Source organism: Metarhizium brunneum, chromosome 4, assembly GCF_013426205.1.
Source record: "Metarhizium brunneum chromosome 4, complete sequence".
Taxonomy (NCBI): Eukaryota; Fungi; Ascomycota; class Sordariomycetes; order Hypocreales; family Clavicipitaceae; genus Metarhizium; species Metarhizium brunneum.
The window spans coordinates 4,284,192-4,297,838 of record NC_089425.1 but is presented as its reverse complement, the minus strand read 5'-3'; the positions used below and the strand labels follow the sequence as shown (position 1 = coordinate 4,297,838).

Genomic DNA, 13,647 nt, shown 5'->3' with positions numbered 1-13,647 from the left:
TTATAAGGAAAATAATAAGCTTTATAAAAATTAAGTATAAACTTTATTAATTTATATTATATTAAATTACTTTAAGTTTTTTAGGGTATAACTTATATAATTATAAATTATTATTATTATTATATATATACTTTTATTAGTATATAAAATTATAAATCACCTTTTAAGCTAGTAAATTTAATATATTATAATATATATATTATTTTTTAAATTATATATTATTATTATATTAGCTAGGTATAGCTATTAATTATATTACTAGTAGGTTCTAGTAATTAATTAGCCTTATTTTTTATTTTTTTATATTAATTTAATAAAATATAAAAATATATAAAAATATATAAAAATATATAAAAATATATAAAAATATATAAAAATATATAAAAATATATAAAAATATATAAAAATATATAAAAATATATAAAAATATATAAAAATATATAAAAATATATAAAAATATATAAAAATATATAAAAATATATAAAAATATATAAAAATATATATAAATATCTATTATAACCTAGTTATAAGCTGCAGTGTAAGTCGCAGGTTAAGCTGGCTATATAAGCTATAAGATAGCGCAGGTATAATAGGTAATAAATTAATAGTTAAAATAAGCTATTAATAAGAGAGAATTTATTAATTATTTAATAAATTTTAAATAAACTAATAATATATATATAATTATAATTTATTAAAACTTTAATAAATAATAAGTAAATATTATAATATATAAAAACCCTTAATTTTATTTTATAAATAAATTTTAGCTTCTTAGCTTTTAATATAAATTATTATATTAAATAAGCTTTATTTATAACTTTTTAACTTTAATTATTTAATTATAATTTATAACTTATTATTAATATAATAATTAATTACTTAAATTAATTATTTTAATTATTTTATTAATATAAATTATAATTAGTTTATTCTTTAAAAAATCTTAGCTATTATATATTAAAAGCTCTTATTTAAATAACTATTATATTACTTTAAGTAATATCTAATAACTATTAAAATAATATTTATAATACCTATTTTATTTAAAGTAATTATATTATTAATATTTTAAAAATCTTAAAATCTTAAACTTTAAAATTTTATAATTAAACTTATATAATTATATTAATAAATTAAGTAATTTAGCCTTAAATATTAAATATTTATATTAAAATAAAAAAACTTAAAAGAAATTATTAAGCTTAAAATACTAGAACTTTATAATAATAACCTAAAAATACTTTAAAAATTCTTAACTTAACTTAAAGTATATTATTAATTTTACTTAAATAAATTAATTAATATATAAGTAAAAATATTATATATTAAAAAATATATAATAAGTATTATATTTATATAATTTAAATTAATTATATAAAATTATTTTATTAATATAAAAAATAATTAAAAAAATAAAATAAAAAAAATATTTATTAATTATAAAAAATTTAAAAAAATAATTAAAAAAATATTTAAATTAACTAATAAAATAAAAACTATAATTATTTATATAAATTAACTTAAATAAAAAAAATTTATATTAAATTATATAATATATTTTAAATAAATTATTTTAATATTAAATTAAAAAAATAAGCTATTTATATTAGCTTTCTTTAAAAGATTAAAAAAAGTAATTAAAAATAAATTATATAAAAAAAATATATTAAATAACTTTTTAAATTATATAATAATAATAATTTAAATTAATAATAAATAATATTAATAATATATATAAAAATAATAAAAAAAAAACCTAAAATCTTATAAAAAAAAAATAATAAGTAAACTAAAAAAAAAAGTAAAAAAAACCTATTATATATAATTATATTTTTAACCCTAAATAAATAAAACTTAATATTATTAAAAAAAAAAATATTATAATTATAAAAAACTAAAATATTTTATTAATAAATATAAAAAACCTAAAAAAAAATAAAAGCTAATATTAAAAAAAAATAAAAAATAACTTAATATTATTAATTAATAAAAAAATAAAATTATTAAACTAAAAATAAAATATAAAAATCTTAATTAAACTTTTTATTATAATAATAATTATTATATTTATATAAATAATAAATAAAAAAAAATAGTTTTTAAAAAAACTAAAAAAACTAAGAAAAAAAATTATAAATTTTATAAAAAATAAGCTATAAATAATTAAATAATTAATATAAAAAAAACTAAATAAATAATTAATAAAAAAAAAAACTTTTATAATAATAAAATAAAAAAAACTTTATAAATTAAAATTATTAAAATATTTAAATAAAAACTTATATTAAGAAATTTTTAATTAAATATAATAATAAGTAAAAATAAAAAAAATTTAAAAATAATAATAATATAAAAAAAAATAAAATATATAAATTTTTATTTTTTTTAATAAACTAAAAAATAAAATAAAAAAAATAAGTATTAATAATAATAATATAATTTTAAATACTTTAAAAGTATTTAAAAATAAATAAAATAAAAAAAAAATACTAATAAAGCTAATAATTATATAAAAGTAAATTATATAATAATATTTTTTTATATTAATAAGAAAATATTTTATAATTTTTATTATTATAATAAATATTATTATAATATTAAAAAACCTAATATTATAATACTTAAAAAAGGAAAAAAAAAATAACTTTAAACTTTTATTAAAATATAAAAATTATATATAATTAATATAAATATTATATATATTTATAATATATTAAGTATATTTTATAATTAAAATATAATTAAATATATTTTTAATTAAAATAAAAAAATATTTAATTAAAGTATTATATTTTAAATAAAAACTTTTAAAATAAAAAGTAAAAATAATTAATAATAATTAAATAATAATTTTAAAACCTAATTTAAATATACTTATTAAATATTAAGCTTATATAAATTTTATAAATATATATAAATTAAATATATATTAATTATATATATATATAAAAAATAAATAATAATATTAATATATATATATAAAAAAAACTTAATATATAAAAAAGAATTATTATTTAAATTATCTTAATATAAAATAAAAAATTATATAATATACTTATTATTAAATTACTTAAAATATATAATAAATAAGGCTAAAAAATAATATAAATAATAATATAAAATATTAATAATATATAAATAAATATAATAAATATTAAATATACTTAAATAAAAAAATTCTAAAAAAATTATAAAATTAATATATTATAATAAATAAAAACTAAATAAATAATATTATAAATAAAAGTTTAATTCTAAATATAATAAAAAATATATAATAAATTATAATAACTTAAAATATAAAAAATATAAAAAAATAAAAAATTAAATTTATAATTATTTATATTAAATATTTAATAATAAGTTTTACTTTAAATACTTATAAAATAAAACTAAATTTATAAAATAATATTAAAAAATAAAATAATAAATTATAAAAAAATTTATTTTAAAAAACTTAAAAAATAAAATATATTATTTATAAAAAAGCTATAAGCTAATATAAAAAAAATATTAATAACTTTTAATATAATTTAAAATAAATAAAATAATAAAATAATATTAAATATTAAAATTATAAAATATTATATTTATATATTTATAAATAATAATATAATAAATAATTATATTTTACTTAAAATTATTAATTATTATTAATTATTATAAAAATATAAAAAAATATTATATAAGTTAATTAATATTAAAAAAAAACTTTTTACTTATAATAATAAAATTATTAATTAAAAAATTAATTATTTTAAAGTATAAATTTAAAATTATTTAAAAATAATTTAACTTAATATTATAAATATATTAAAATATAATCTAATATTAAAATACTTATAATTATAAAAAAATAACCTATTAATTAATTAAAAAATAAGCTAATTAAAGTAAAATAAAACTTTAAGCTAATAAAATTAATAAAATTTAAAAAAAAAATTTTTTTATTATAATTTAGCTTATAAATAAAATTCTAAAAAAAAGAAATTTTTAAATAAGTTATTTAAAAACTAATAATAATAAATAAATAATATAAAAATAATAAGTATAAAAAAAAATAATTAAATTTATTATAATAACTTTAATAATATTATAAATTAAAATATAAATAATAATAAATAATAAAAAAATAAAAGCTAAAATCTAAAAAATTATTATTACCTTAAAAAAAAACCTTATAAATATAAATAAAAAACTTAAAAAAAAAAAAAAAATAAAAATAATAAAAATAATAAAAGCTTAATAATAAAAAAAAAAACTTAAAAATATTCTTAAAAAATATTAAAAATATAAAAAATTATTTATAAAAAAATTAAAAATTAAATTAATAAATAAAAAGTTAATAATATTTTATAAAATTTATAACTTAAATATAAAAAACTTAAAATATTATAAAAATATATTAATAAAATATTAATAAAAAATTATATTAAAATATTAATATTAAAAGTTAAATACTTAATTATATTTATTTTAAAAAAAAATAAAAAATTATAATTAATAATAAATTATTAGTAATTAAATATAATTATTATAAAAAATAAAATATTATTATTATTAATATTAAAATTATAAAATTAATTATATAATATAAATTAGTTTATTATAATAAACCTAAAAAAATATATATAATTTAATTTAAATAAAAAAAAGTTATAAATAAATAATAGCTTTTAAAATAAAATTTAGATTATTTAAATACTTAATAATATTAATAAAACTTATTAATATATTAATAATATTTTAAAAAATAATTAATAATATATTATAAAAATATTTAAATAACTTTATAATAATATATTTTAATAATATATTAATTTTTTTAAAAACCTTAAAAAACTATAAAAAATATATATATATAATATTAAAAATATTATAAAATATTAAATTATTACTTAAATTAATAAAATATAAGTTTTATATATAAAAAGTAAACTTTTTAAAATATATAATATAATTAAATAAAATATAAATAAAAAAAATAAAAATTAAAATAATAAAAAACTAATTAATATTAAAAAATATTAAAAATATATAAAGCTTTAAAAGCTTTATAAATTATTATAAAAAATTTATTAAAAGCTATAATAAAATTATAATACTTTTAAATAAACTTATTAAAAAAAATAAGTAATAAAATTAAAATAATAAAATATAATATACTTTTAATAAAATTAAAAAACTTATTATATTTAAATTTATTTTAAGAATTTTTAACTTAAAAAAAAATAAAATTAAAAATTAATTTATTAGATTTTATTTTAAAAATATAAATTAAATAAAAAAATAATAATAAAAAACTATATTTTATTATATTTTACTTAAAAAAACTATATAAAGTAAAACTTAATTATTTTATTTATAATAAAAAATTCTTAATAATTATTAATATTTTTAAGAAATTTAAATATTATTTTATAAAAAGTAAATATAAAATTAAAATATATATTAATTATAAAAATATTTTTTATTTTATAATAATATAATAATTAAATAAATAATAAATTTAATAAACTAAATATTTTTTAGAATTTAATTATAAAATTATTTATTAAAAAAAATCTAAAAATAAATAAATAAATACTTTAAATTAAAAAAATAATTATAATATAAAAATATTTATAATAATAAAATAACTTCTTAAAATTAATATAAATAATAATTTTTAATAAAAATAATTAAATATTATATTAAAAATATAAAATAAAAACCTAATATATAAGAAAATTTAATAATAAGTAAAAAAAAAAGTTAAGTTTATAAATATACTAAAAAAATATTTTATAAAACCTAGAATTATCTTAAAGTACTATAAAAAAACCTAAATACCTTTAAAGTTATAAAAAAAATATATTAAAAAAATATATAAATATTTAGTTTATAAATATTAAAAAATCTATAAAATATTAAATAAAATATAATAATAATATAATTTCTTAGAAATTAAGAAAATAATTAAAAAGATTATTAATAAATATATATAATATAAAAAAAGTAAAGCTTTATAATATAAGTTATATAAAAAATTATAATTATTATTAATATTAATATAATTATAAAAATTAATAGCTTTTAATTATATTATAAAGCTACTAATATTAAAAAAACTAATAACTAATATAAAATATAATAATATATTTATAATTATAAATAAACTTATAAAATATAAATATTTTTTATTATATAAAAAAGTAAATAATATAAAAAAACTTATATATATATTTTTATAAATAATAATAAGTAATTATAAGCTATTAAAAAAAATTATATTAAATAAAAAAAGTATATTTACCTTTAAATTTTAATAAGTACTTATAATATAACTTAAAATAAATTATAAGTTAAGTATTATATATTATTTATAAATAAATAAATAAATAAAAAAATTAAATTAAATACTTAAATAATATTTATAATATTATATTAATTATTAATAAAATAATTAAATTAAATAATTACTTATAATATAATTAGCTTATAATAGCTTAATATTAGAATTAATAAAGTAAATATTAGCTTATATTAATTATAAATTTAACCTTAAAGTATTTTAAATATAATATAAAAAATTATAAATAAAATAAGTAATATTATAAGTAAATAAACTAAAAAAATTATATAAAAAAATATAATATAAATTAAAATTTATATAAAATAAAATAATATAATATTATAATTATAAAAAATTAAAAAAATTAATTTTTAAGAAGAAAAATATAATTTATTTACTTTAATAAAATATTAAAATAATATAATTAAGTAATAAATTAAATTATAAAAAATTAAAATTATTTATTATTAAAAAATAAATATTAATAAATAATTATAAACTTTTATTATTAAAAATTATAAGAAATTATTTTATAATATATATTTTATTTTTTAAAAAAATATTAAATAATATATTAATAAAAAAAAATATTAAAATTATAAATAAAATAAAGTATAAAATAAAATAAATTTTAAATATAAAAATAAAAAATAAAATATATTAATATTTTATTAAATAAAAAAACTATAAAAATAAGAAAAATATATAAGAACTTATAAAACACCTAAAAAATTACTAGTACTTATTATAATAATATTATTAGTAGCTTATAACTTAATATTAAGTAAAGTACCTTAGTCTAAAATATTAAAAGTACCTTAGTTTTAAGTATTTTAAATAGCCTTAAACTCTTACTATTAAACCTACTCTAATTTATGCTTTTAAGCTTTCTTCTCCTCCTTTTTTTAATTTATATCCTTTATCTCCTCTAAAGAATAATAAAAAGCGTAATAACTAATACTCTTAATAACCTAATAAGAACTTTTCTTTTTAAAATAATAACTATAAGGTAATACCTTAAAACCTTATTTATAAATAAAAGTAATAATTATAATATAATTAATAATAAAATAGAATTTCTTAGGTTTTTTTATATAATTAAATATAATAAAAGAAAAATATTATAAGAAAATAAAATACTTATAACTAATAAAAAAAAAAGTAAATAAAATTATTTATAAAATAAAACTTAGATCTTAAAAGTAAAACTATAAGAAAAGAAATATTATATTATAATTTAGTTATAAGTTATAATATAAATTATAAGTTAAGCCAGTTATATAAGCTATAAAATAATATAAGTATAATAAGTAATAAATTAATAGTTAAAATAAGCTACTAATAAGAAAAAGTTTATTAATTATTTAATAAATTCTAAATAAACTAATAATATATATATAATTATAATTTATTAAAACTTTAATAAATAATAAGTAAATATTATAATATATAAAAACCTTTAAATTTACTTTATAAATAAACTTTAGCTTTTTAGCTTTTAATATAAATTATTATATTAAATAAGCTTTACTTATAACTCTTTAACTCTGATTACTTAGTTATAATTTATAACCTATTATTAGCGTAATAACTAACCGCTTAGATTAATTACCTTAATTATTCTGCTAATATAAACTATAACTAGTTTATCCCCTGGGGAACCTTAGCCGTTATAATATCTAAAAATATTAATAATAAAACTATTTTAAAAATATAATATACCTATTTATATTTAGTTAATATAATTAATATAATATAATTTTTAGTAATTATAGCTACTATCTGGCAACTATTACTATTATTGCCGCAAAAAATACTAATATATTTTTTCTATACAAGCTCAAAATCTACATGGTAAAATTCCCCGCAAAATCACACTATTATGCCTATCATATTTCCACAAGAGGCCCGTACAGTTTAAAAAAACGGCTAAACTAACTTCTCGGTAACCAGCTCGTCCAACCTCACAAACAGATCCATGCCAGGCTTCGGCCCCTTAACCCCCGTCGGTGGCCTCTGGGTTTCCATCAGCGGGAAAGCCTGCTTCGTACCCGGGGATGCGGGTGGCTCGAGCAGCGTGACGTCGAAGCGGCGGAGCAGAATGGCGAGAAAGGCATACGTCTCGCGCTTTGCCAGCACCCGCCCGGGGCAGTACGTAGGCCCGCTGGCAAAGGGGCGGTAGTATGGCTGGCGGGCCGTCGTCTTGTTGAAGAATCGGCCGGGGTCGAATTCGTCCACGTCGACACCCCAGAGTCTCTTGTTGGTGTGCAATACCCGCATGGGGATGATGACGGGCGTGCCGGGCTGAAGCTCCTTGCCGCGGATCACCGTCTTCTCCTTGACAACGCGCCAGCCAAACGTGTTGGTCCGCTGACGCAGTGTCTCGCTGAAGATTGCATCGAGCCGCGGGCAGTTGGATGTGAGATGCTTGACGTCCAACTCGCCCGACTGCCAAGCAGGCTCCATCTCCTCCCTCGCAATATCGAGAAGTTCCTCGTCGTACACAATGTGTGCTACAAACCAGTAGCAAGCGTTTTGCTCGTTGGCAATGCTCCTGTGCGAGGAATGGAACAGTCAGTAAAAGAAGATCCTACGTCTTGACCGTGGGCAAGTATAAGAAAATACGGGAGGGAGTGAGGCTTTCCGTCTCAGCACTCACGCGAAGAAGAATAGGAACAATAAGCCGATTCGTGACTCGTTATCGATTCCAAGTACATCCATCCATCTAAGGAGGTGCTTGAATGCGAAGCACTGCTCGCTCCGTTCTTCTTCTGGTAGATTGACAAAGGCCCGGAAAGCCGCCTTGATACGGTCGCGAGGCTCACACACTGGCGCAAGGCCAAAGAAGTCGGGCAGTCCGTAGAAGAGTATCCAAGCATGCGCATTGAACTGTATTACTTGATCTACAATGTCCGGTTCAACCTGGTGAAGATACGGGCCAAACAGGGACCGCAATGTCGCGTCCACCATGGTCCCGGCCACCAGCGAGTAGAGGGAGACTTCGCGGCGCAGGCCAGGAGCACCAATGCTGTAGAGGCAGCCGTTGTAGTCTCTGGTGCAAAAGTCGAGCTTCTCACTCTGCAGAGTCTCTTGCAGACAGCCCGAGAATACCTTGGAAAGACTGTCCAAGTTTGATGGGTCGAGGAACTGCCTTTTGTACAGATCTTCAACAAAGTGAATGAGGGTCAAGTGCCGAGGATTGGTGACGTTGTTCTCAATGTAACAAGCATCTCCCGGCTTTGGAAGGTATCTGGCCTCGTCCACAGCTTCTGGAGACATGCCAAACTTCTGCATCACCTCGGATATGAAGTGCTCGAAGTCCATGCCGTGAGTCCACGGCGCGCCGTCAAGGATGCCAGTGACATCCTCGGGTCGAGAGAGACCGTACATTGTGACGCCGCATATTGTGAAGGCATACAGCTCGTCGGTATGGCCAAAGTAGCTCCTGGTTATTGTTGCTGTGTGTCAGCAAAAGCAGCTAAAAGCTTTCAAAGTTGTCAGAATGTTGGCAAAACATACACGGCATCATCAATGAGCTGATGACAGTTGTTCAAGAATGGTTGTAGGTGGCCTATCTCTTGTCAACTCCTCATGAATAGCTTTCCCGGTGAGGGACATGAAAATCACCAATGACTTGTCGTAAAGTTAGCAGGCATTCTTCGTGGGATATGATCAGCAGCGCTGGCCTACAAGGTATCCAGTATGGCATATATCTGGGCTCCGAGGGCCAGATCCATGGTCTTAGTGTGAACATCCACAGCCGCCACAACAGGAGGAGTGTGCCACAGACAAGAAAAACCAGGGCGGCTGTTGACAGGGACAAGAAGGCAGCCGCCAACATTTCCTCGTGATGAAACAGAATCGAGAGCTTGGGTTCGGGAATAGCTAAAGACAGCAGAGGTGGGTCGATTTTGTACGGCGAAGTAGTGCGACAGGGTGATACAACAGGGCTTGGGGGTGGATACTTTATCTATAATTTTCCATTGGATACTGCCCCCTATAAACCATCGGCTAACATTGAAAGGCATCCCTCGGGTACGGAGTAAACAAGGTCAGAATGCAGCCTCCAAGCCCCTCAACACCATCGCCATCATGTGAGGCTGAGACGTCATGACGAGTGTGAGTCCCTTATGCCTATACAGATTGTCCTGATGAACAACTGGGACAAGATTATACCCGATAGATGATATTCAGCCGTGAATACGTTTCAACGAAAAAAGGGTGCTTTGCCAGGGTGGTGTTCCTCCGGCCCCCAAATACTGGGCCTTGGTGTTTCGACTAACAACTCAACAAGGATGAATGTAGAGTATATCGCAAGTGTAATAGTGTGCTCCCTAGCCCCCCTCAACAACAGTATGGAAAAGGGGCATTTGACGTGCTTGCAATGCGACGACTCGTAGATACCCGGTCGTCTAACCCTGGAATGTCCCCAGTGCGAACGGGTTGGGGGCGACATGGAGGCCAACTCATCGATTCCTTGGTGATGTGCATTGTTCCAAGTTGCTGCGGCTTCTGGGTTGACGTGCCCAAAGAACCTGGCCATTCCTGGCCATACGAATGATGGGAACAGCCGCCGATGACTGTATCAGGAAAACGCCGAGCTGATGCAGCAGTGGCTGGGTTGTCCGTCACTCTGTGCCGCATGTGCATAATGACAATAATCTCACTACATGCTCTGTACGTAATAACAAGGAACCCTGCCGCATATGTATGCATATTCTCCTCCACTTCAGTCGTTTTTGTCTACACAGACTGACCACCTACTAAGCCCATCAAGTGATTTTGCACGAAGCCAGGGGTTTTGACAGGACGAAACTGGTTCGCTGATGGCACTCGGGTGGTTCGCGCGTCTGGTCCGAAAGGATCAATCATGTATCCCGACCCGGAAATTGCGACGCTGTTTCAATATTCTCGTACGGATTACTGTCAGTGGAGCGGCACAGGGGAAAGTTTACATGGCTGTAGATGAAGGCGTGATATCTGCTCTTGCCCATGTCCCCCCTTACAGACTTCATTCATGTTGCTTGAGGGAATTACTCCGTCCCATGTATGCCGTATTCACTCCTGTTTCCTCTTGTAGTTGGACTCGTTCAGCTCCATCACTCTCGCGTAGTTGCTTCCGTCTCTGTGACTCGAGCGCAATGTTCAGCCACTCCATCGCGCACGATGGCAGCACGGTTAGACATGTGCAAGCCAGGCCCAGGATAAATACATCCCTGATCGCGTCATTGTAGGCGTACCGCAGCGCTTCAAGTACGGCTGGCGAGGAACTAAGCTGTGACAAGCCACCGGCGCCCGCTCCTAGAACATGCTCGAGTGTAACCGCCGACGTGTATCGAGGCAATGCCCTGCCCAGTCCGGTTATAAGCAAATTTTGCCCGATGGCCAGGCCGAGAGCCCTAAATGCGCCGTCTGGTCAGTGGTTCATGTTCGCTGACCTTGTTGAGGCAATACGGTGTAGGGCGTCGGCTACTGACCCCCCAAGCTGCGATGAGAAAACAGCAATGGCTGAAGAATATTTTCAGCGTCTTCGTTTGCTATGTGGAGGGCACAAGAGCTTGTACTTACCATTTCCTGTGGCAATATCGGACGCACTAGGGTTTCGTAGAAAGTCAGTGCCGCCGGAAGGACGAATAGAGAGGGAACTGCGTACTCGAGAACCACTTGTAGCGCCGTGTACGGCAGTTGTGAGGCCATGCCAACGCCAATACCTGTCAGAACTAAATAGGCCGACCACTGTGCCGCCGGCGTTGCAGGGCTGATGGTGGTCAGGAGGCCAGAGCCGACTGAGGCGATGATACCACCGGTAATCATGTATGGCACCTGTTTGTTCATTAGCCAGTTGCTTTAGCACCTTGGAGGGTCGGAGTTTCCCACGTAGTAGCCCCATCTTGATACAATGGCCCCCGTCAAGGCCAAAGTTACGATTTGAGGCACCATCATTGCAATGTACCGCACGCCGCTCTCAGTGGCTGTAGCGCCTTGGACGGTCTGGAAGAACATGGGAAGATAGTAGCCGTACTATATGTAGAAAATGTTTTCAGCCAGAATATAACAAAACGGAAGGGGTTCTGGGGCCACTCACCACATACATAACCACTCCGTAAGCAAACAGTATTATCGCTCCCATGCCCACAGAGCGTTTGCGAAGCACTCGCAAGGGAATGAGGGCCATGTCACCTTGTTTCCAATCCCAAGTGCAGAAACTTAATAACAGCACGCCGAAGCCAACACATAGACCAATGACTTGGGAGCTGTCCCAGGCGTACTGCTGCCCACCCCAAGTCAGGGCCAGAAGGAGGCAGCATACAAGGCCGAGGAACAGGACGGTTCCGACTGGATCCATACGAAAGAGCTTTTGCCGCAACGGCAATGCCTTGGTGTTTTTGGCAAAGCCCTCTGCCAGAGGAACAAAGAAGAAGACGACTACCAGGGCACAGAAGCCCGCAGGAACATTCCTAGGCCAAAGTTAGCAGAGGTCAAGAAACATCCGTCTGGACCGGGTAGAATGTCGCACAGCCAGAAGCACCAGCCTATATCTCGTCAGTTTGGAGGTGAAAACAACAGTCATAGTTTTACTTGAAGTAGAAAAGAAAAGAAGCAAACATACGCCAACTAGCATACTGTGTGAGGGCGCCGCCGATAATCGGCCCAACACATACGCTGATGCCCACGCCGGCGATGACAATGCCTTGGAAGAGAGGAACTTTTTCGAGAGAAACAACACATCCGATGATGGCGAGGGCTCCCTGTAGCAGGCCAGAGGCACCAAAGCCCAACAGAGCACGCCCAAAGATCAAGACGTCGGATGACCTGGCTGAGGCGCAAACAATAGATCCAGCTGGGGACACGCCGTGTTAGCCAAGGGGACTGACAATCTGGGGCGAGGGCCGGAATACTTTCGAAAATAAACAGCGAAGCGAGGTACACGACCTTGGCATTGAAGAATTTGTACAAGTTTCCAAACAGGGGCTGAAATGCCGTGACAGTGAGCAGGTACGAGGCGCCATACCAGGCGACAGCGGGTAGAGACTTGAAGTCGGTGGTGATGCGCGGGATGGCGGCTCCTATGATGTTGGCATCCAAGCCGTATAGGAAGGCACCTAGACATAGAGTACCAATGACGATTACCAGACGCCATGAGTGAAGGTGGTCATCTGCCGCGTTTGGAGAGGAGGACACTCGGCGCTCCAAGCTATTACCCTCGGTCATCATGGGGAGATTCCGGGCTCACATTAGTTCACTCGCAGCGATAACAGCACTTGGAGCCACGTAAAGAAGGTGATGGGAGCGGGTATAGGGGGAATAAG

The 13,647-nt window shown here is 25.3% G+C and overlaps 1 protein-coding gene across 1 annotated transcript; it reads right to left on the bottom strand.

Annotated features, from left to right (window-relative positions):
* Positions 1-8,266: 8,266 nt before the first annotated feature.
* TP_1 (Aspyridones efflux protein) lies at positions 8,267-13,549 on the bottom strand (the record flags this gene model as incomplete). The annotated part of the gene is made up of 10 exons (XM_066131141.1): positions 8,267-8,891; positions 8,997-9,782; positions 9,857-9,908; positions 11,906-11,931; positions 11,991-12,160; positions 12,215-12,358; positions 12,423-12,795; positions 12,855-12,870; positions 12,948-13,178; positions 13,237-13,549. 10 exons carry the CDS (start codon positions 13,547-13,549, stop codon positions 8,267-8,269), a joined length of 2,736 nt encoding a protein of 911 aa, XP_065987099.1.
* Positions 13,550-13,647: the final 98 nt, after the last annotated feature.